At 44.4% G+C, this 23,973-nt stretch overlaps 2 protein-coding genes across 3 annotated transcripts; one reads left to right on the top strand and one right to left on the bottom strand.

Moving 5' to 3' along the window:
* Positions 1–979: 979 nt before the first annotated feature.
* On the top strand, positions 980–3,750 carry foxl3 (forkhead box L3). The gene is made up of 3 exons (XM_079756454.1): positions 980–1,234; positions 1,815–1,983; positions 2,680–3,750. The coding sequence occupies exons 1-3, from the start codon at positions 1,128–1,130 to the stop codon at positions 3,148–3,150; spliced, it is 747 nt and encodes a 248-aa protein (XP_079612580.1). The 5' UTR covers positions 980–1,127; the 3' UTR covers positions 3,151–3,750.
* A 4,959-nt stretch (positions 3,751–8,709) lies between these two features.
* Positions 8,710–23,925, bottom strand: tom1l2b (target of myb1 like 2 membrane trafficking protein b). Of its 2 annotated transcripts, XM_079756669.1 has the most exons (15): positions 23,860–23,925; positions 23,374–23,458; positions 22,627–22,705; positions 22,201–22,350; positions 20,396–20,530; positions 19,476–19,643; positions 19,274–19,390; positions 18,764–18,897; positions 18,606–18,657; positions 15,317–15,485; positions 14,709–14,838; positions 14,563–14,635; positions 12,997–13,059; positions 12,470–12,506; positions 8,710–11,882 (listed from the first exon to the last, which is right to left on the bottom strand). In XM_079756669.1, the coding sequence occupies exons 1-15, from the start codon at positions 23,909–23,911 to the stop codon at positions 11,734–11,736; spliced, it is 1,593 nt and encodes a 530-aa protein (XP_079612795.1). In that variant the 5' UTR covers positions 23,912–23,925; the 3' UTR covers positions 8,710–11,733. The 2 variants fall into 2 exon arrangements, with proteins under 2 accessions (XP_079612795.1, XP_079612796.1); XM_079756670.1 differs by lacking the exon at positions 12,997–13,059.
* Positions 23,926–23,973: the final 48 nt, after the last annotated feature.

Genomic DNA, 23,973 nt, shown 5'->3' with positions numbered 1-23,973 from the left:
AAAAGGGCGATGTCTGTCACTGGCCACTTATTAGTCTGTTAACTCAAACAGTTGAACAACTATTTATGGGTAGCCTAATCAATATGTATAGATTTTGATTTTCTTATAGGCTACGTATTTTCTTATATTCTGCATATATATTTATAATTATATATTATTATACAACGACCCATATGCATTTGAATGGACGTTCGTGTTTGCACCTTTCCAATGTTTCGGTGGCCTTGGTAGAAACAAATAAGGTACTCCGTGTTACTCGGTCGAATCGATCGGAGCGCACAAAGCCTTGCTAACAAACACAGTTTATCTCGCGCATCGGGGGGCCACACATGGAGGGGGCCCGCGCGGCCGGAGGCTGTTTCTCTGGTCACTGTCGTCTCACGGGACCACCCCAATTGGCCCGTTAAGGGCCCTTGAAAACACACATCTCCTGTTTTACTCACGGAAGCAATTTATGGCCATTACAGAGCACTTATAGATGGTATCTTAAACTCCTCGTTGTTGACTAAATGTCTGCGCACCGTGCGAGGGGGGGCCCAGAATGGAGAACTCGTTAACCCACTGATATCGCGGGCTATGGAAAAATAAAACAACAAGAATGTCGTCCAGAGCTTGTTTATTTTTATTGGGATTCGATGTTTAACCATACGGCGACTGTATTTAGGCTGTTAGACTATAAGAAAAAAACAAAAATAAAACACGGACACTCCTCATCAAAAGGACCACCCAGAATCAAAGCGGGGAGAACGAGTGGATGGGTGGGTTGGCAGGGGGGGAGGGGGGGTTCACCAGTTGATCACGCCCGGGTTCAGACGGTCAGGCAGCAGGGCCAGCGTCTATCAGCTCGGCGGTACCTTGGGACCAACCGCTTAGGAGGAGGCGGAGGAGGAGTAGGAGGAGAAGGGGAGGGGGGGGGGGGCGTCCTCACCATCAAGGGGGGGACGAAATTAAGTCCTCACACTCACTGGCAGAACCTCAACAAGCAGAAGTAACATGGGAGAGGAGGTTGAAGCTCAGTCAATAGAGATGTGTTGTTGACCAAGGACACTTTTCTTTTCAACCAGTTTGGTGTGTGTGAGTGTGTGTGTATGTGGGAGGGGGGAGCGTGTGTGTCTTGAAGTGTCGAAATGTTTGATAATTCTCAGTATCCGTACAATTGTTTTAACTATGACGGAGACGGCTACCCGTCCTCCAGCACGGATGAGGAGAAGAAGATGTGCAGGCCCGCTTACAGGTGAGATGCATTCATTTTATTACACGCTGAATTGATGTTGCTGTTGGGTTAGTTATATTGAATCTGAAGTTTTTGAATTTTTGAGATTTTAAATTAAACATAAATTAGCATTTAAATAAACAAAAACTCTTTAATAAAGTTCCAGGTGATAATATGATAGTTTAACGAGGAAGCAATATTCTTTGGCAGAAATCTTCAAACAAATTAGTTCACCCCAAAAATACGTGCTTCAAAATTATTATGATAATAGATTATTTTAAAACAATCGTATATTAACTCTCACTGGAGCAATTAAAGACAGTTTGACAGGTGATTTAATCGACAACTGTATCTGAACTGTGTGTATCTTCTGTTTCTGTGCTTGTCTTCTGTGCATGTTTGTGTGTGTGTGTCTTCTGTGTGTGTGTGTCTTTTTTGTGTGTTTGTGTGGGTGTGTGTTTGTGTCTTCAATGTGTTTTTTTTGTGTCTTATGTATGTGTGTGTGTGTGTGTGTTTTTGTGTATTTGTGTATGTTTGTGTGTGTGTCTCTGTGTGTGTGGGTGCATCTGCGTATGTGTGCATCTGCATGTGTGTGTCTCAGTTACATCGCCCTGATAGCCATGGCCATCCAGCAGAGCCCGGAGCAGCGGGTCACCCTGTCAGGGATCTACGAGTTCATCATGCGGCGCTTCCCCTACTACCGCTCCAACCAGCGGGCCTGGCAGAACTCCATCAGACACAACCTGTCCCTCAACAGCTGCTTCATCAAGGTAGGGAGAGGGGGAGAGAGAGGGGGAGAGAGAGAGGGGAGAGAGAGAGGGGGGAGGGGAGGGGAGGGAGAGAGAGACAGAGAGAGAGAGAGGGGAGGGAGAGAGAGAGAGAGAGAGAGAGAGAGAGAGAGAGAGAGAGAGAGAGAGAGGAGAGAGAGAGAGAGAGAGAGAGAGAGAGAGAGAGAGAGAGAGAGAGAGAGAGAGAGAGAGGGAGAGAGAGAGAGAGAGAGAGAGAGAGAGATAGAGAGAAGATGGGTCCCCCATCGGACTCTAGGAGACTAGGGGTTTCAATCAAAGACTTAGTAACATTAAGTAATATGATTTTTAAATACAGGATTGTGCTTGATTATGATTATGTTTCTGATTGATGGAAATTATGATAAATATGTGCATTAACGAGTATAGTATTCTTTATATCATAAATCCTAATATGATTATAGTGTAAATATATCTCCTGAATTGTTTTACAAATGTAAATTATCCTACGCAATGATAATATCACAAAAAATCGAATAATTGTAATGGTTGTATAGACAAATAATAATGAATTTATTTTACAAAACCCTTTTCCTCAAAATATTAAACATAAAGAGAATTCCTAAAATACTTAATGTGAAACCTTTCAGTACGACCCCTAACTTAATGTGAGTTACTGTTTTATCCTGACTACAAATGTGGTTGTTTTGCTATAACTAGGTTCCACGGACGGAGGGTAACGAAAAGGGCAAGGGAAACTTCTGGACCTTCGCCACGGGCTGTGAGTCCATGCTGGACCTGTTTGAGAACGGAAACTTCCGGCGTCGCCGCCGCCGCCGGAACATCAAGATCGGCTTCCGGGACCCAGGCGAACCGGCCTTCCCCCGCGCCGAGGCCCACGGCAGCCGGCAGCTCGGACGCCCGCCTCCTCCACCCCCGCCACCGCCCAGACCAGACCCCACACTCTGCCCCTCGATGGGGCCCGACACCAACGCCCCGGCCCCCAACTCGGGTCGGGGGAAACCGGAGCCGGAGATCAAGTTCAGCATCGACTACATCCTGTCTACGCCCGCCCCACCCCCGCTGCCTGGGTTCAGACCCCCGCGCGCTGGTGTTCACACCGGGGCCCTGGGGCCCCCCATACACATGCTGGAGCCGCAGCACCTCAACCTCCACTTCTGGTCCCTGTGAGGAGTGATGGACTAAACTTTGAGAGGACCTGGAAACACAACACACTCAGCAAGGACACTTCCAGAAATGGGAAATGGGGGAGATCCAGATGTGGAACTGTAATGATTGGGAATTGCAAGGGAAGGTGTGGAATGATTTGTTGAATTGAGGTTGAGTAAACCGAGACATTATTCAAAGAATTGAAACAAAACACTGAATAAGTGTTTGAACAACCTTGACATAATACACAGTGTTCATGTTCCTGTTGTCAAACGTCTGTAAGTCCTGTGCTGACGTAAATCTTGCTTGAATGTAATTTCAAGTTGTTAAAAACATCTTGTAATGAACAACACCTGCTGACAGAATAATATTAACAAATTCCATTAACTTATAACTAAATAATATTTAAATGCTTAAACATAATTTAAGATGTCAACATTTTGGATTTTTCACATCATGGACTGAGACAGAATCCCAGCAGCTGAAAGGGTTGGCCTATTCCCTCAAACAAATCGTGTTTATTTTTGTATGTATTTTTATTCATGTACCCATGTTCAAATGATAACGTCTATGTGGCATGTGTGAATGTCATTGACATAGATTAAATTATACAGTAGTCGACATGCTTGTATCGCCTTTATGTTGTCATGTTTCAGTCGACCAAGAGGCTACGATTGGAGGGCTCATGTCCCACAGATATAAAGATTGAAAGGTTTAAAGACATAAACGATACAACTTTTAAGCGTTCTTTCAATGCCAAGGATACACCCTTTAAAGCAGAAGTACCCTCATGACAAGGCTGCGCCATCAATCAACACCCACACAAACCCACTAATTCCCCCACATTGACCTTTTCAAACGGCCTGACGGATGTACATTTTTACATTTTAATGCACTTCCTTTGCGTTACATTCCTAAACGCTATGCAGTCATAACTAAACAGGGGTCTGAAAGAAAAAAAAAACACCAAAACATTTATTCCCACTACAAGAGAGATCAATCACTGTGTGTTCGCATTGCCGTCGAAAAAAGGGGACATTTTTCAATTTAACCTTTATATTATGCCTTAACGACATCAAAGACAGGGTTTCACCACGCTTAACATGAATGGCATTTAATATAGCGTAACACTTGCAAGGTGAGCCTCAGCGCTGACCCTATTTAAATACCCCCCCCCCCTCTTCCACCTTGTCCCCGTCAACCCAGCCCACCACTCCCACTGCCTCCCCAAAACGCCACCGAGAAAATTATAATTAAACGCGCACCTTATGCCTCCTTGCAAATCTTTTCCTCCCACCCCCCCCCCCTCACACATACCCACCCCTCCCCACCTCATCGATCCCTGCCCCCCAGCCACAGTCTGCTGCAGCTCTACGCCAAATATTTATGGATCAGCGGGTTTCCATTAACAAAGTAGGTGATGTTGTTGAATGGCATAAAGCTGCTGCTTGCTGTACGGCTGTGTGGATGTGTTATTAGATTTGGGTAAATTAACTTAGCATAAAGTGCTCCAAGGCTGCAGGGGTCTTTGAGATTGAAGGAGAGGGAAAAATAACAAACAACATTGCAACCCCCCCCCCCCCCACACACACACACACACACACACACACACACACACACAATGCACATATAAGGTTCTCATGGAAGCCGTCAGAATATGTAGCTGATGGCTTATTGTGGCCCCTGTGTGCGCGGCCTCTATTAGACACCAATTTGGCGTTCATATTCGGATAGTTTCCTCTCAATACCACCATTATCACCAGCACAACCACAAGTTCAACCAGATAGTATATGAACACTTTCAATTACAAAACACTGTGTACCCTGTTTGAAGAACACATTTTACCGTTAGTGGGCTTAAGTCATTCTCATTTCCTCTGCTTGGTAACTTTATTATAATAGGGGTCCACTTGCATTGACAGCTCAGGGCTAGAGAAAGTGTGTGTGTGTGTGTGTGTGTGTGTGTGTGATTGTGTGGTGTGTTCGTGTGGAGTTTGGGTTGGTGGGGGTGGGAAACCATTCAAGTGAAACTTTAATAACAGGTAAATCATAAACACAAATAGGTCATTTAATCTTGAATGTTTTGTTTAAGTAATTGGATTTTACACGGGCCGTGACGAGGTTTTAAAAATGAATAAAATAAAGACGGAGGAATGCGATCACTCTGCTTTGTAGTGCCAATGGAAGCTATCTGTATGTTTGTTGATTCTTCTTTCTACATACTTAGCTAAATACCGCTATTTCCTTGAGCGGTGTTTGGTGTAAACTGAGATGTTCCAGTCTGTGGAAACGACTGGGAATGCGATGTTAAATATGGCAACATTTCCACTAATGGTGGGCTTTTATGGTGTACAAGCATTGTGATGCTGCAGATTGCAAAGTTGAACTATTAGAATCGCTATTGGCTAATGAAGACTTTTGAAATAGCCTGAGGCCTTAAATCTACACATAGGCTACGTGATAAACACATACACTCCCTGCCCTTTTACAGTTACTGTGCTGCTGGAAACCTGCTGCTTACTGCCTTTGATTCGAGAAGGATAATAATGAGAAATGCATTACACCATGTCAATACAAACCACTTGTCAATAAGACACACAGGTTGTGTGTGTGTGTGTGTGCGTGTGTTTGTATGTGTGTGTGTGTGTGTGTGTGTGTGAATGTGTGTTTGTGTGTGAATATGTGTGTGTGTGTGTGTATGTGAGTATGTATGTGTGTGTGTTTGTGTGTGAGTGCGTGTGATGCAGGATTCCGATTGGGTTTCAAATTTGGTTTGAGGGCCGTTTCTGAAATGGCCCCTGCCAGCAATATTAAGAAAACCGTTGACATGATCACATTGAATGATCGGAAGATAGATAAACAACAAACTACATTCATGCTACATACTGTATGTGTATGCATGCATATATATTCATGCACCTACGCACACACAAACACATACCCACAAACACACACACACATAATGTAAAATAAGACATGTAAGTAACCAAACAAGGTAACCTGTTAATTTATGCCCTGTAATAAATACATTAATAATTTCCAATTCTGAGGTAATCTTTTATTAGATTCAATCTATCAATCACGGAAAAAAGGTTATCTTCCTTCTAGGTTGACTACCTAAGAAATGTTTCATTTAGTTGCCAAACTAATTGTATTGTGTCATAGCCAATTTATTTCATTTTTAGGAAAAATGCAATTTCATGAATTACCTACGATTTATATTTTACTTTATATTCATAAATTGTTGTAATGTTATTATTTTTAATAAAAATAACAAGTAGACGATACAGATATAACAAAAAAAAAGTAATACATCTGAAGTGAAAGTGACCCAGACGTCGACAGTGACCCGGTGACCTCCCAGATCAGACGTCAGACATCACCGTGGTGTGAAGAGAGATGATCATCCATAGAGGTACACACACAAGCAACTCTTTAATGTCACCGTCACGAAACAAAAATGATGACATGTGTTCTTTGAATTTCCGGCGAGTTCTATTTCGAGGAGCAGTCAAATTATCGAGGTCGATATGAAGTTTTCTCATGGTGAAGACGACGGATTGAGTTGTTGTGCCCAAGTTCTCCGTTGCAGAGCGGAAACACTGCACGGTGAAAGCAGACGTGCAATGCAACTACAATGCACCAGAGCCCTTGCCTGCGGGGGTTAGGGCCCGGTCCTTCTCTTCTGTTTGCGCAGATGGCTGAATAAAGAAATAGAAAGTCATTTTTTAATCCAAAACAACCCCCCGCAGTTAACCTGGTATCTAGAACCATGCTTGGCCTAAACAGAAGAGCAAGGAAATATGTGATTCAGCCCTGGCCTACTATATATATATATATAATATATATAATATATATAATATATATATATATATATGAGTTGCCAATATTTATATGTATTGTGTTCAATGGAATTATAGATTGCTGTTTGTTTAATAGTTGCCCCATCTGCTTCAGCGTGATACAAAGGATGCGAGAGATCGCTTCCGTAGGCCAATTTCAGAATAATGCTGGTCTGTCATATATAATCACACCACTAGGGGGTGTTAATGCATTTTTACAGGCAGATGACCATCTCCTTTTGCAAATAAAGCTTATCTGCAAAGAAAACAAGAACATAAAGGTTCAACAAAATGACATTTTTAAAAGAAAAGTAAATGTATACATAAGGCTAACTCAACAGATTAAACCTCATGCAGGCTAATTAAATTACAATGATGTGCATACAAATTGGCTTTTGAATAAATGGATATTATTGTTGAAGAAAATATAACTGGTATATTTGTATCAGTATGGTCAATTGTTATGGTGAAAGATTTTACCAGAGACAACAATAAAGAGCCTTCTTACCAGCAGTCTCTGAATCACAAAACCAATCTACAGGGGCAGCCTACCACATGCACTACATTTGATCTGAGATGAACACATGTAAAATGCTTCAATCCCAATAGGATGGTCTAAATGCCACTATGATCAAATGAGAAAACGGATCAAGTAAAAACACAATAGATACACTTAACACTTAAAGAAAAAAGAAAAGAAAAGAGAAGTACAACCCAAACAAGTGTTCAAAACCCTCGCTAAAGACAACAAAAGCAAAGTTTACCTTTCTCAGTGCACCACCCAGCGGGCTAACCACGCCTGCTCAACCGTTACACAACAGGCCTGGTAAGAGATAGCAGCTACATAGCTAACTGCAGCCACTATGAACTCAATATTCACCACCATTCAGCTACGGCACTGACTCCGAGCAGCACTGTAGAACTATATCTGCACCGGCTCCACAAGTTAAGGTGGAGGACAATGGGAGCTGGGGCAGCCCCTCTGTGTCGGGCCAGCGGTCTGCTAATGTGCTGGTCGTGGCGTGGGTCCTCTGAACGACACACCCCTCCCTCGTTCCGTTTGACCGGGAAAAGGTTCCAGTGCATGAGGCCACATTCAGGAATGAGGCGATCCTGAATGACCAATGAGGGAAGCCCCTCACGAGGGCCCCACCTGACCCCCCTCCTCCTTCCCCCGCCCCACACACTAACTCACACTTACTGACTTCCTATGAGGGCTAGAGGGAGACTCTGTGTGTGTGTGAGTGTGTGTGTGTGTGGGGGGGATACATAGGGAGAAAAAAAGGAGAATAAGAGACTGTGTGTGTGTGTGTGTGTGTGTGTGGGGGGGGGGGATACATAGGGAGAAAAAAAGGAGAATAAGAGACTGTGTGTGTGTGTGTGTGTGGGGGGGGGTCCTTCATGTATTTCCGGCCAGAGGGATTCAGTAAAATGCTTGAATAACCAGTGGAGCACATTATGTCCTTCTAATGGACTAGGGAATTCATAATCATATTTTAAGTTATTTTCCATATACTCTCTATAGGACTATTAGAACCTCACCAACCTAAGAAATAAATTATAGAAAGTTTACATAAAGATACGGTAAAGTATTTAGCTTTTCCGCTATGTCAGTTTTATTTTTCTTGTGGTTTTGATATTGAATAAAGACAACACAAATGTGCAAATGATTGTATATTGGTGCCAAGTACAGTGGAACGTTCTACGTAACAATAACCAGAGAGGAGACACACACATGCACACTGCGAATGATTTATTTAGAGTTCATGCAGAAGTCCAACAACACAAAGAAAGTGGTGACATGGGGGCCAGCGACACAGTGAAACGCAGCCAGAACACAGCCAGGCAGCAGGACATTCTGCTGATCACCACGTCAGAGTCACAACTCCGGCAGCCACACACACCCACGTTGTACTCTGTGGGAAAGACTCTCCGAAATGCATCAGCCAGCGTTACCTTTAACCACACCAAACAAACAGCTCTTAAGTTAAGGAACGGGTTTACTCTGAAACAAACACTGTAGGTAATGCGTTTTAATGTCTCCAGGTGACAAACTAAAAAGGACTGAACACAAGAAGGTATGTTTCCCTTGGACATGTTGTTACAATGGCCGCACACCTTACACAAATAGATCAAGATAATGTAAAAAGGTGCAATGCTGATGACTTTTATATTATGTCGGTCATTTTGATTCTATATTGTCCAGTTTGTTTTTATACTACACTATGTAAGACGAATTCTGGGCATATTCTGAAAAAAAAGATGGTAAAACAGTCTTCAGGTAAACCGAGGGATATAGTTGGGGAAACTATGATCTGGTATATAGAGCAATCAGCCTCAGTCAGTCACTCATTCATAAGCATACACATGACAAGATAAACCTAATGTTATGAATATATGATCATTATAATTCATATAAATCACTCTGAAATAGAAAGATAAATAAGCCAGCAGTAATGCAGGGAGGAAAATATCCAACTTTTCAACAAAAAACAAAGCAAGACATCCCAATCCCCTCCCACACAGTACGGTTACTTTCAATCACGTGGTGACATTTATACATGATAAATAAATTACAACCACCCCTGCCCCCAACAAAATTTCCAATCACCAGATTTACAATGAGTTACACATTCCCTATCATTCATCTCGTTTAAGGTAAGTAATGGTGTGCTTTCGAGGGTTTGAGTGTTTCAGGCTGCTAGTGTATTATCTTTTGTAGCTAAGTGTCTGCAGCCATGTACAAATAAAAACAAGGGTTTAAGAGGGAAAGAAATGAGGTCAGAATTTAATTCAAGACCAGAATGACATGTGGAACACTTAATCTGCAGGGATATTTAATGCTTTAATCATCTCTACATGAAGATATCATCCTAAAGATAAGGCTGCTGCTTATATATATATATATAATTATATAGGTCTTCAGTGTACCATCCCTCTGTCCATCTATCCATCGACATCCAAAAACCTCGGCCATGGGCCAGTCAAGTGGTTGCATCAACATTCTACAGCTTTACACCAACAAACAAACTCATAGAAAGACTACACACCTGAACCGATGCACATCAACGTTGACTGGACTTCAAAAAAGGAAATCGTAAAAATCGAAATCAACAATACATTGTGGAATGAAACAGCATTGCACGACAGTGAGAAAATGATTGGGATAAGTCATTTCAGCAGAAGGATAGTGTAGTTATCCAGCACAGTGCAATTAATACAACGTGTTTGATTCTGCATGTAGCCAAGCCTACCTGCACAAAGAGGTAATTTCATAAACAGCAACTGTAAAACCATTTCGCAAAAACGCCTTACGATTCGTTTGTTAAATTATAGTGTATAAGGAATAACTCGTCTCTACAGAACCGCCTCGAGTGCAAAGAATCTAAACAAAATCAATCCCTTTGCACGTCCCTACTCAATCCAACGGGAGTGGATTGAATAGTTTTATTACAAAATCTACCTCTACGGAGGTAAACTACACAATAAAACATTAGTTGTCAGTGGACTCGATCCTCAAGTGTAACTTCTAAACCGCCATTCCCTTTGTATCATTTAATTAAATATACAAACATCTAATAAAGATAGCATTTGTCATTTACAGATATACAATAGATCTACCACACACACCAAAAATAAAAAAACATTGACAGTAGGTAGTCATTGACGGAAAATTTGATTCAAACCTGGGGGAGGGAATTAACCGATTTGTACCTAAAAAGGTGCTGTACATTAGATTGGAGAATTGTTAAGACAGATTAATTCATTATATTTTCCCGCCATCGAGAGGAAATTTCTGTGTACGCGAATGTGATTGACAGGAAAGATTGGATTCCACAAACTGAACAGTTGCCCCGATTGGTCAGATATTAGCCAGGTGAGGTCTTAAGTGTAAATTGTCTCACACAGAGGCATGTGCGCAAGTCAACCAGAGCAGTTAACCTCAGCGCCTTTAACTACCAGATAGCTATGGTATGACCATATTACACTGAAGTTATAGCTCTTTAACCTTACCTACAGCACCTTTAATAGGTTAAATAACTACATTGGAGACACCACCGGAGAGAACAAGGCAGGACGGCTAACGACTGTAGTAAAAGTCCCTTTAAAATGAAAACAAGAAAAAGCTAAAAGCTCATATGTTGACATGCATGAGAGGTTAACCATGAACAGGACACCATCCCCATCTGAAGGGGACTGTAGTGAACCAGATGGAGACAGCAGACTAGACTCGCCTTAAAAGACAACCAAAATTAAATCCCATGACTTCAAAAGTGAAACGTGAGCTCAAGAAACCACAGGAGCCTGAGGACAGACAGAACGGCCGTGGATATGAATGAGAAACATGGAGCGACATTGTTCTGCAACACTGCTCAGCAACACCCCCCTCAGTGTAGTGTATCAAAATATACTTTGAGTGCCATTGCTTTTTTCCCTTTCGAGTTGAAACAAAAAAATATAAACATGTATTAAATATTCCCTTAGAATAAGAGGCTAGCACAGGAAATGAAGGATTCACTGTGGTAGCGTTTAGCCGATGTCGTGGAAATAGAGGAGTACAAATGAGAGCAGGGGACGGGGACTTTCAAGGTGTGTGAGCACAGCCGCACACACGCGTGAGGGTGAGCTATATGCAAATGTCACATGACTAGTCTCTCCTGTGATGGCTGCTATCGATGATGCTGCTGCTGCTGCAGAGCTGGTTGGGGGGTGGGGGAAGGGGGGGGCATTCAGGGGAGGCCAGTGCCATGGGAGGTCCGGTTTACATGGCGAAGAGGTTGGCCTCGGGTCTGTCAGCCGGCTTGCGGCTGGGGGTCCCCTGAGGGGCCCCGGGCTCCCCAGTGGGAGGGGACGGCAGGCTGGGGGCCATCTCTGCCGCCTTGGCCCTCTCCTCCAGGAACTTATCAAACTCTGAGTGGGGGAAGACGCGACCAGAGGAATATTACGTTACGTTGTGCAGCCCAAAAAGAACCCAAAGCGACTCAAAGGAGGAGGGAGGAGATGACATAACGCCTGGGCTGGACACCAACAATGAGAAGGGGCGTCTTGTTTCCTGTTCCGTAAGAGATGTTCTACTGAAGAGAAAGTCATTTGTGGATTGGATGGAGCTTCTTAAAAGGGGATTTTAATAAGCCTATTTCACAGTACAGTCAGGAGTTTGGGTTCTCTGTTAGCCAATTAACCACTTAACAAATCCCCGCCTCAGCAACATGATTTCTCGAAACTAAAATTAAGCTAAATAAACTGAACTGCCACTTTCACCCATACTTGGGTTTGTCTGCTATCAATTTGTAGATTATTCATTAAGAAAAAGATACGATTTGTGAGATCTATATTGGAGCAACTACAAACAATTGAAGTGTTACATGAGCTATAAAAAGAAAAGAAAAAAGGGGCTTTAATATTTTACTAGGTTTCACATCCCGCTAATAAAACGACAGAACAGATCAGATGACTCCCTCAGTAAATGAAGGATGAATACAACAGATGGTTCTCACCTTCACTGGTCACTCCTTCCTCACCCTCGTCTCCCTTCTGCAGACAGGAAAATCCAATTACATCCAGAACATCGCAAGCATCTCAACAAGCACCATTTGAGTGGTGGCGCTTTAAAACCCCAAGGGAAAGCACCTGCTCTACAATAAAGAATTCCTAGATTCTCAACTGACAGTGGGTGACATTTCAGGTAAATTAGAAATATTAAATGGTATCATTTGGTCATCAAATTACAAAGAAGATCCGTTGTGTCACCAGAAACGACTACTACTAAGAACTACTATAACTAGAGCTCCCTAGATGGCTCTATGCCTTCACTACCCACTGTGAACGACCTTAAGAACCACGTACGTTGCTTAGACACGTGAAGTCTATCTGAGGGAGTGATGAAAACAGAAAACCAAAGAGCTTTTATTTAGCTTTTATCACACAATGTCAATCAACACAAATGAGATGGAGTGAGGGAGGGAGGGAGGGAGGGAGGGAGGGAAGGAGAGGCATGGCAGAAATAAAATCATGATGGTCTCACCACATCGGTGCTCAGCCACTCCTCTATGTCATCCATGACAGAGGACTGGCCCCCCCCGGCGCTCTACAGGGCAGCACCGAGGCAGCGTCGAGAAGCCACAACAGAAAATGCCCACGAAAACCCAAACAAACACAAAACATGAACTTGAATGAAAAGAATGACCAAAAGAAAGCAAAAGTGGAACTCAAACCCAAAAATGTAAAACTGAAAATCAAACAAAACAATAGCGATGCCATTCATTGTTAGGGATGAATAGAGCCTGGTGTAAACGCCACTCGTGCACAAAAGCAAACCGCGCAGGGAAGGAGACTGCCATGCAGATTAGATTCAGCCACTGAATAGTAATGAGGAGAGGGAGCACAGCAAACTGCAGCATGCTCCGCGACCTAGGGTTGCAGAAGGGCTAACGGTTCCTCATTATTCAGTATGTGTCCATTTCAAATAAAAACAAATACGGAATAAGAAAAAAATAAAAATAAAAACATTTTACTTTCGAGAGAACAGAAAAGATAAATCTACAATATCGCAAAATTATCATATTGTTTTGATTCAAATGAAACATGTGCCATGGTGAAATTCGATTTCACACTAGATGAAATGAGGCGCATGAAACAGGTGAGCGTTTAAAAGCATCACGCTGATGCTCCGTCGCCCGGGACTGGGGTGAGGTTGGGTTTCCAGAGGCGGGACTGAGAGACTAACAAGGGCCCGGTTCAGTTCCAACTGGAGGAGCGAGCTGTGGGATTTGTAAAGCGGAGCGCACCACCAGGGGCCTGACATTGACGGTGGCTGGAGGAGGCTCCTGTTGGCCAGCTGGCCGTGGCGTGGCCGTGGTGTCAGCGCATCTCAGCTCGGTGTCCCTTGGGGACACCCTGACCCCCTGGCCCCCCGGCGTTAAGTAGCAACACATCGCGCTAATGGAAATTCGCCTAGCATCAATTTGCATAAACTATGGTCCGTTCATTTATAAAAGAACAAATGACCAGAAGGGAACCCCAACGTCACCCAACGGAAGAGGTGGTGGCGGGGATAATGAACCAACATCTACAGACGCCAAACGCTGTTTGTAAGAGGTTTAGATATTGAGGAAGGAGCTGTGTTCAGCTTACCGGCTATCAGAAGGAATAGCCTGCATTTCCAGCTATCAGAAGTATCAATAGAAATACGATGCTATTTGATCTTCTGGATTACAGATCCAAACTTAACGTTGGCATACGTGCTGTGTTTATTTATTTGATTGCGAGTGCACCTCAAATCATTTCATTCAAAGACAGTTATTACAAAAGACCAACACTTTCGTGGGTCAAATATACTCAAATATTAATCATATAATATAAAAAAAGTTTTTTTGTTTTTTTATTTTGTTTGTTATTTATGCATGCCCGGTTAAGCGCAGCAGAAAGGTTTCCAGAGGTTGACCCGCCGTAGACGGTACCGACACACACAAATCATGCAAGCGGAGCGATGAGGAAATACGTCCGACGGGCTCAAAGGCCACTCCACATCCGCCCACGGCAACCACAAACACACCAACCAACGCGGTGCACAAGAGGAGACTGGACTCACCCCCCCGGCGCTGGGCTGTCGTACGTCCAGCGTGGGCGGGGGCAGGCTGGCGTTGGGGTCCTCCAGCGAGCCCCTGAGGCAGAGAGCAGACATTAGAGCAGGCCGGCGATGAGGAACGAGACGGGGGCGCAGCGGGGTGTTCTTACGTCCTCCCCGGCTCGGCGGGCAGAGAGCCGGTCCTGGTCTGGGCGAACATGTCGAAGTCATCCTGGGCTCCGGCGGGCTTGGCGCTGGTCAGGGAGCTCAGCGTGCTGCTCACGCTGTCGGCGCCCACGTCTGGAGCAGCGGCCCAACGCCACAAAGGAAAGCACCAGGGTTGGCGTCGTTAGCGTCGGCCGACGTCTCATGGCGACCGACAACAAGAACACAAAGACATTTCCCTCTTCCTCCGCCAAGCTAGTCATTTTTACATGCCTCGTCTTCTGACAGCATAGTTATTGTTCTTGCGTTACGTTTGGTTGCCAATAACAACAAAACACATGTACTCCAACATTTCCTAGTGTAAAGGTCAGGGTTATTGGCCTGGTTATAAACTCAGTCAATAAGTCCCAGAGGCATGATTCATGTGAAGTGCTCGGCAGGCATAGTTTGATCAAATCAGCCCAACAGACCTCCACGTCTAATGTTACATGCTTCTAGACGGCCCAAGTGGAACCAAAACAGCAAAAGACGATGGTGTTATGGCGAGTCAGGCCTGGCGATGTGGACCCGGGCCTTATGGGGTGAGGAGGGTCCCGTGGTCCGGGTCACGTACCGAGACCGGCCAGCCGGGAGGCCAGCGAGGCCGGGGAGGCGGGCCTGGCGGCGGGGGCGGTGAGGCTGGAGGGCAGGCTTGTGGGGGCCACGTTGGGCATGTTGCTGACCACTGCTGGGGACCCGGGGCCCAGGTCGATCAGGTTGTCCTCTGTGGCCTCGCTCAGAACCTGGGGGAAGGAAGGAACGTCCGTCAGGGTGGGAGTCCAACACGGTGCGTGCGGTGGGTGTGGGGGGGAGGGGAGGGTCAGGCTTCAAGGAGGGCAGAGACGGGTGCTGCGGCGGCGGGGAGTGGATGGAGGTACTGCGTGGCAGGTCTTCTTTTGTCAGGTCAAAGGAAGGGCGAGGCTGCGCACGGAAGCTTTGCATTGGCTTTAACCTTAGAACTACCATGACCGCTGTGACCACGTCATTGGACATGCATTTACACATGCAAAGTGGGAGGCCCATTTCCTTCCCTTCTGCAGACACATGGCACGACAGTAAACCACAAATATGTTTTTAGATAAATAAAAAACAATGGACAAGGGGTTCAAATAGAACCCCACGACACATGTTACGAAGAAAAATCAAAATAACAATTCCGACTTTGCTGATTTTCATACGCTGTGAGCGAAAAAACCATAACACCCCACACTTCTTGAAAATGTCACAGAGTAATGGTGTAATCGAGGTGACCGTGAAGGCTATGATGACCTGTCGGAGCTGCCATTTTTCCTTAGAACGCACACAAGTGTTTTCGGTATTTAAGAAATATTGTAAAAGGTCAAAATGACCCTCCTGGCTATTCTAGGAGGTAGAATGGGATCCTGGTAGTTCTACTGTTAAAACAAAGCGTGGGATGGAGGTAGTGAAAGGGGAAAGAAGAGAGGGAGAGTCCAGCCAGAGTGCACATAGACAGATGCTGAGAAAAGGAAAAGGTGTTAATATGCTTATGGAAAGTGTGGAGAGGCAACAGTAAGGAACTAATTAAAATGGACGCTTACAACAATAATGGACAAGGTGCTATTCAATATCAATACAAAGCCCACAAAAGTTGTATTTACAGTAGATACAAACAGATTTGCCGTCTTTAACCAGACCTGACAATTATGTTTGTTTTTTTTTTACATATTTGCTTCTGTTTGAAGCACAAACTCACTGAAAGCTTTAGCATGGAGAAATCCATCATTCTGCTTTATATTTCTCTTAAAGCACAGAGAGCAGGAAGTCATTTAAGAATTTAAAATGATCATGATAAATCTTCTGATAAACTACTCACAACATATAATTGTTTGCAGGAATTCAAAAAAGAAAAAGACTTACACAATGCTACAGTGCTTTTCTGCTCATACAGCAAGTTTCCAAAAGCTGTGCAAATAAAACTGATGATTTAAGCAGAGTGGTACATTTCCCAACCCCAAGCCATTAGTGAGTCTGTGCCCACAACCAACACTTCCAGTCTTTTGATGTACCCTAGCCACACCCAGAGGACCAACGTGACAAACCATTCCCAACCAAGGGTTAGGGGCGGGGCCACATGGAAGGACTGGGCCCTGGTTCAGGAGGCTGGATCACCAGGTCAACCAGATATGTTTAGTCAGGATTCAGATTTGGTTTCAGATGCCATGACTAGACCACTCTCAGTCCAGTCACCATTGCAACTCGTGCGGTGAGCCTAACCTGGAGCAAAACTGCCGGGCAAGATAACCCCGCCCACGACCTAAAGCCAAGGGACCTAGATATACCGTAACCAAGAAGCAGGTTCTAATGATACCGTAGTTTTCGATTAAACCGAGATTAAAATAAAGACTAATAAACTGTATTTAAATTGTTTTGAAATGAAAATTGATGCATGTTCAAAGAACAGTCACAACAGTAGGCTGGAAAGTAAACTACAGCTTCAGCTTTCTTAAAAAAACCTGTTGATTTAGTGGTAATAGTAGTTGAACAGTTGTTCAATAAATAAGATTGTCTTGCGAACTTTAGATGGCTTCCAGTCTCACAGAGCATTTCCATGGTAACGTAATGCTATTGAACAGACTAGGCTTCAACCCATAAAAGCACTGAAGAAGCAATGACGGCTTGGGAATTCCCTGATCCATCACGTTTTCAGGGTGTGATAGATCATGGCTTTGCAAGCCTGTCATGACACGAACGTGCATGCTTCATGTTGATTGAGTGAACCCGTTTTGAAGGCAGCTCTCGGAAAACGGAAAATCCAGACAGTCCAGGGAAATGTCCTCTTGAATCAGAGTTCTGGTTCAAGCCTAAACATATCCTCTCCTACTACTTGAAACAGGGCCCTGCACCTCGTGGTAAAATCCTGGTGTGATACGTGAGAAGAATCTGCTAAATTAACCCAAACATTTAAATCAAGTTGTCCGTATTTTGGCAATGTATTGCATTACACCCGGGACGTTGTTTTGCAAAACAATCAATTGGCCAATCGACTTTAGGCTCTCCCTCCAACTATAAATTATGTTTTCAATCTTGTCATGTCAAACTGGTCCCCTTGGGGTCCCACATACGGCAGCCACAGAGGGGGAGACAACACAACACTGTTTCATACTTGCCTGGCTCAGCTGGCCATTTAAAAAACACGACGACGCAAAACAGAAAGGGAAGAGAACACAATGAGTAACAGTTAACATGCCACACGCTGCAATGACACAGCTGCAGTGACAAGCTGCAGTGACACGCTGCAGTGACACAATGCACTGACACGCTGCATTGACACAATGCACTGACACGCTGCATTGACACAATGCAGTGACACCTCTGTTGTGACACAGTGCATTGATACAGCTGCAGTGACATGCTTGTAGTGACACAGTGCGATCGCGGGGCGCAGCAGTCATGGCCGAGGGGGGGGGGGGGGTTGACTGACAGCGCCGCATGCAACTCGAGGCGCGACGCGTGGATTAGAAAAACAATGTGAGAAGCACACAGAGAAAGGGACGCATGCAAAGAATGAGACACAGAACAGAAGTGTTCAAAAAAACAGGGAGCCCGAAGCGTCGACAGAAGAAGACAAAAGGGACGGCTGTGACAAATCAAAATCGAGAATTGCTATTGCTATAATAAGTTGCCAGCGGGGGTGGACATTTTCTGGCGAGGTTTACCAGGCGTTAATGTGAAGCCAGTGTAACGACTACGATCACCTACTAACGTACGTCAGGCATGTTTCAGGGCATGTTGACTGACATACGGATAAACATGGGGTCCAAGCACCCTTAATAACCCGGGCCAGCCCCTAGTGCCAAGAGTGTGACGGGTTGTGACCTACAGGCGGTTTTCAGGGGACTCACCCCGTTGTTTGCGCTCTGAGCTGAAGACTTCCCCACCCGATACCGTTCGTACCTGGAGTGCGAGAGGGAGACAGAGAGTCAAACAGTGAGACTAGCAGCGCGACGGAAGAGCGCGCAGAGCCACGGACCTCGAGCAGGCTCCGTGGGTGACCTCTGACCTCTCGTAGCGGAGGAAGATGTTGTTGAGGTCGTCGTTGACGTGGAGCAGCTCCTCGGTGACCTCCTCGTTGGACACGCACGAGATGAGCTCCATGATGCGCTGCTGCATGGCCCTGCAGGTTCTGTGCAGCTCCTGCAAACAGGACAACCCAAGCAGTCACACAACATGGAGGGGGGTGGGGCTGGTTTGATCCAGAGTGCCAGGAGACTTCCTGTAGACACACTCGAGCCTTAAGACCCTACTTAGTTCCATTTATGACACTGTATCTGAATCCACTCCGGGTCTTCTTTCTATCCACTATATAGAAAAGGAGCAGACACAGTGTGACCTAAAGAGTCCTTTTTAGTGGTCAGGGTGAGTAATTAATAGGACCCTGCTGCCCATTTACATCCATTAAACAGCCGGATAAAAAGTACTCATAATTACAACTCATAATTAATGATTATAGTTGTCGTCTGCTAAACACCACTCACACAAATGCACTCTTATGTCACACACACACACACACCTGTAGCAGCTGGTGGTCTGAAGGGTCTTCCTGACCGGGCACCATTTCAGTCAACATCTCTGACATCACCTTGGTGTTCCCACGCACGATGTCCAGCTCGCTGCGTAGCCGGCAGATCTGATGAGACACACACATGGGTTTAGAGACACAGACACACAGACACAGACACAGAGACACACGCACACACACACATACACTTCACCTGTTCGGGGCTGGGGTTGATGGATCCGGGACCATGGATGACGGGGGCCTGGGCCTGGGGCGTGGTGTAGACGGGCGGGACCACGGGCACTGTGGGCTGGACGTGGGTCTGGGGAGGCGGGGCGCTGTACTGGTGGAGGGCGGAGTCGCCTTCGGGGGCGGAGGCCACCTGGGGGATGGAAACCGACAGTGTTTTCAGAGGACTTAGTGAAGGGGCTTATGATACAAGCAGCTTCTGTGCTGCAACGCTCCCCAAAGGGTGGAGTCTATGAATCACTCGCCCTGGCAGTAGTGGTATTTGCAGTGGGGCAAGGCCTTGCCACAAGACTGTTTTTGATCGGGTCCTGTTAGGAAAATGTTACACCAAGGCTGCTCTAACCGGACTTGTACGTACTAATAACCAAACCGCGATTAGGCAAGGATATGGGAAATGTGTCAGGGCAGAGACGGTGACCTCACTTCAAAAACTTCTGAAGTGAGATTTTTTATGCATTTAACTAAACACAGAGGAAACTAGGCCTCAAACTTTTGAGTGATATGTAAATGTCTTAAGAAATGTAAAATGGAGAAACTAAATATCGCAGTTTAAATCCATGGAGCAGGTTTTGTATATTTTTTTAATAGTTTACACAGTTTGTGGCAGTATAACATGTCTTGCATCATTTGTGGGACCTAATTTTCCTGTCATTGTATTAATCTCTGCCATAACAATATTGCTTGAGAGAGTAAAGCCAGCAGTTATTACAACATTCATTCGACACCTTTTTAATTCATTCAGTCAACTCCTTAACGTCAAAAGGATTTTAATACATCACATAACTAAGGAATCTCAATAGATTGAAATGTGACCCTTGGAATGTGATGTGTATCGAATAGCCAGATCCTTACGAATGCCCATTCCAAGGGCTATCGCGCTCTTACCCGCTGAGGCGTGTGTATGGGAGAGAGGGTCTCCAGCTCGGACATAGGGAACTCGATGCCTTTCCTCTTGAGCTCCTCGTAGATCTGAACCACTCCGGTGAGATCCGGACTGCTCCGGAACGCGTCGGCCCATGCCTAGAGCAGGAAGAAAGAGGGCTGAGTAGGTGAGCTCGGTTTTGCTATTGGTAATTATTTTCAACTACTTGCTGGGTTTTGGTTGTAATACCAATAAATCAATCATATTTTTCAGGACCTTACTAATGAGTACGAGTGTGATCACATTTTCAAACCTCTTCATTCTCTCATTCGGTATTAATAGAAATCAGTGTTGACATTCTTAAATTCCATTCTAGTAATCCAGAAGCAACATGAAACTGAGCCAATGCCTTGTACCGGACAATTATTTTTCCACCAATTCTGCTTAGACAAACGATACCCCAATGCATTGTGGGGCACTGCCATGGGTTCTGAAAGGCAGTTTGACATACGGCAATAACATTTTCCGTATGTACAACTGACACAGAAAATAATAAAAATCCTTGCTGCAAATGACTCGATTTGATTAGTTGCCTCTGGATAATCACACACTTCTTAGCTCAGCAGTCTGTACTGTATCTGCACGCAGCAAATAAAACATTTCTTGCCTCAGATCAAATCCAGAAACGTATTTCAGTTTAGCATTTCAAAATGGGAGTGTTTCCAAAGAGGCCAGGCATTCCAATGTTGTGAGTATGTTCCTCCAGTCTCACGTTGTAACAGCCCAATAAGGAATAAAATATGCTTTTTATACAAAGTGCCTTGCAAAACCGTGAATGAAAAATACTCCCTTTTACCATGGGTGGCCCCGGTGGGTAGCAAACCTGGAACAACATTAGATAACAGTTCAATCCCAGGGAGGAAAATAAACACTGCCAGTGTTGATGCCATGCTCCATCAACCCAGCTATGCAGGTTCACATTGAGCTAGGCAGGGCCAAAAGCCAACCATGGCTGGTTAAGAGACCCAGAAGGACAGGAACTTTATGATTATGCCACAACACCAACAAAGCCCTGACAGTGTGCAACAGTGAGTGAAGACTTGTTCTCCGGTCCTTGTTGCTGCCAGCCATGGCTGCATTGCATCAGTAAACCACGTCTCATTAGTGGTTCAACTTCAACACGATGAGGACAACAGAGGCCGGATCAAAGAAAATGGCCTTTGAATAACCTCTAACCAAACCAAAAATGAAGACTTTGATCTGAAACTAAATTTTACTGAAAAATATTTTTCTCGGGGGCGTTTGTTCTGCAAAGGATGGATGGAAGGTAAATATATATATATATAAAATGCCTGACAATAACAGCCAGCCACTCTGCAGACCGAATCACATGATGTATTTCCCAGAGGAAATCAGAGAGGGCCCCACCTGAGCCTGCCTCAGTTACCTGAGCTGCTGCATGGTAACTAGAGCCCTATAGACTGAGGGCCGGGAGAAACCTATCACCAACACATCTCTACCTGGGGACCATAAGACACCAGCACAAGAACATCAAACTCCAGCTCTCACACTCAAAATAGCATTTAGCCATTCTGTTTTATCGCACTGGGTTTTCACTCTTTTTCAAACTAAACTCTTTCATTAATTCAATGAAAAATACGGGGGCAAAAAAGTGTTTAATTCCACTTGCAGCCAAGCTACATTTAAAAAGTTACTCAGTTACTATAACAGCTACCCAAAGAATAATACCGTACTTCAAGGTCTTTGGTGCCAGTATCAACTGAATGAATGTAATAATGTCAACTTTTTCTATTATTATGCCCCATACCTGAATTAAGGCCAGCACTTTGTCTTGTACGATGGTTGGAGGGTTGTTCTTGGGGGAGATGATTTTGACCAGCACACCGTCTATGAAGTCCCTGCTGGTGACGAGGGAGTGGAAGCGATGGCCGCAGTTCTTCACGCACGTCTCCAGGACCTGGAGCAGAGTGTCCAATCAAGTCTTTTGTATCTTTTTAGTATTTTGGTCATTTATCCAAATGTTTATCCAAAGCAACCAACAGCGATTTTTGATACATGTCAAGACGGAGCAGGTAGGGTGTTGAGAGCATCAGGGTCAAGATGACTACAGTTTGGGCTGTGGACATAGGGGATCGAACCCAGTACCTTTCAGGTAGGAGTCGACCATCCTAGCCACTATACCATCAGTCCCCCTGTATGCAACAGTTCAACTCTAGTTAAACTCTTCACTCACTGTCAGGGCCAGCATCACTTCCCTATAGTTCCTGTTGCCATTCAACCTCTTCTTCACTGCTTTGATGGCATCCTTTGGCCTGCACACAGAGTGACAGCACAATGCTCTTGCATTAGGTTGAGAAATGATAACAGCTTCAGTGAGTATTATGGACTTTCATGGTGAACAAGTGAATGAAATATGTGAATAATGGTAGATGTAACATACAGTTAATGTTTTACTGTCATTTGATGTAGCTGTAATGAACGTCACTGTTTATAACCTGGACTCTCACTATTCCCCTTGCTGTAGCTATCTTTTCAGATATAACCTTTTTAACAATCAAATCTATGCATTTAACACATGCTCCACTGTAAGTTTAAATGTGTGTATTATGACCTAGTTGTAGTTGAGACACAATCAGATAATTGAAGCATTCATTTTTATGTCCACCACTATTTTATTGGTAGTGTTTTCCAATGGTATAGGAGATGGGTAAACGAAACAAGGTCCCTTCCCACTGTTAAACAAGACTTGGACTTCACACTAAGAACTTTTTCATGCAAGGTTAAATGGACGGAGAGATAAGCAATGGAGCACTTGAAAAAACGCAGTAAAAACCACAGGGAAGGTCTTTGGCCATACAATGCCAGAGATAAGAACGAGATAGTGTTGGCGTGTGTGTCTACTTCAGGGAGTGTTGTGTGTATGAAAAAGGGCGACCGTATTATCAAATGACATGGGCACTAATTCATCCTAGCTTCTTACCCATCTTCCGTTTCATTAATAATGTCACATATTTCCATGTTCAGGGTCCAGTCCTCGCTTTGAAGAGAGCCATCGGTTGCCCTCTCTAGATAAAATAATGAACACAAACAAAATAAGGCATGATTCATTTTGGAGCTTGAGGATACCGTCACAATCTCTAATGAATTTTAGCTAGCTTTGCTTAAACTATGAAAGTTGCACTGTCCACATGGACATTTTTCCATCGTTTCCAAGCAGCTGAATAACACAGAATGATCGAGTCAAAATGCACGTCTGCGTTTTATTAACTTTTATGTCAGAGGCAGTGTAATGACTGCTGTAACGTTAGCACACAGCTAGGCGGCTAACAGTAGCTGAACAGCTCCAGTACTAATACACTCAACGCTAGCTAGATGACATTAGCTTTCCCCGAAAAATATTAACGCGTCGTTATGTGAAACGCTGATTTCTCGGTCACAAATGGTATCAAGCGAGACGGTTACGTACCAATACAATGACCCACAGGAGTACTGTAAGGATTTCCTAATAGGAACTCCATCTTGCCCGACAACAAACAAGTCTATGGGATGATTGAGGCTCGCAGAATAAGACCCGCCCACA

Source organism: Pollachius pollachius (assembly GCF_949987615.1).
Source record: "Pollachius pollachius genome assembly, chromosome: 19".
Taxonomy (NCBI): Eukaryota; Metazoa; Chordata; class Actinopteri; order Gadiformes; family Gadidae; genus Pollachius; species Pollachius pollachius.
This window is presented reverse-complemented; position numbering and strand designations above follow the sequence as displayed.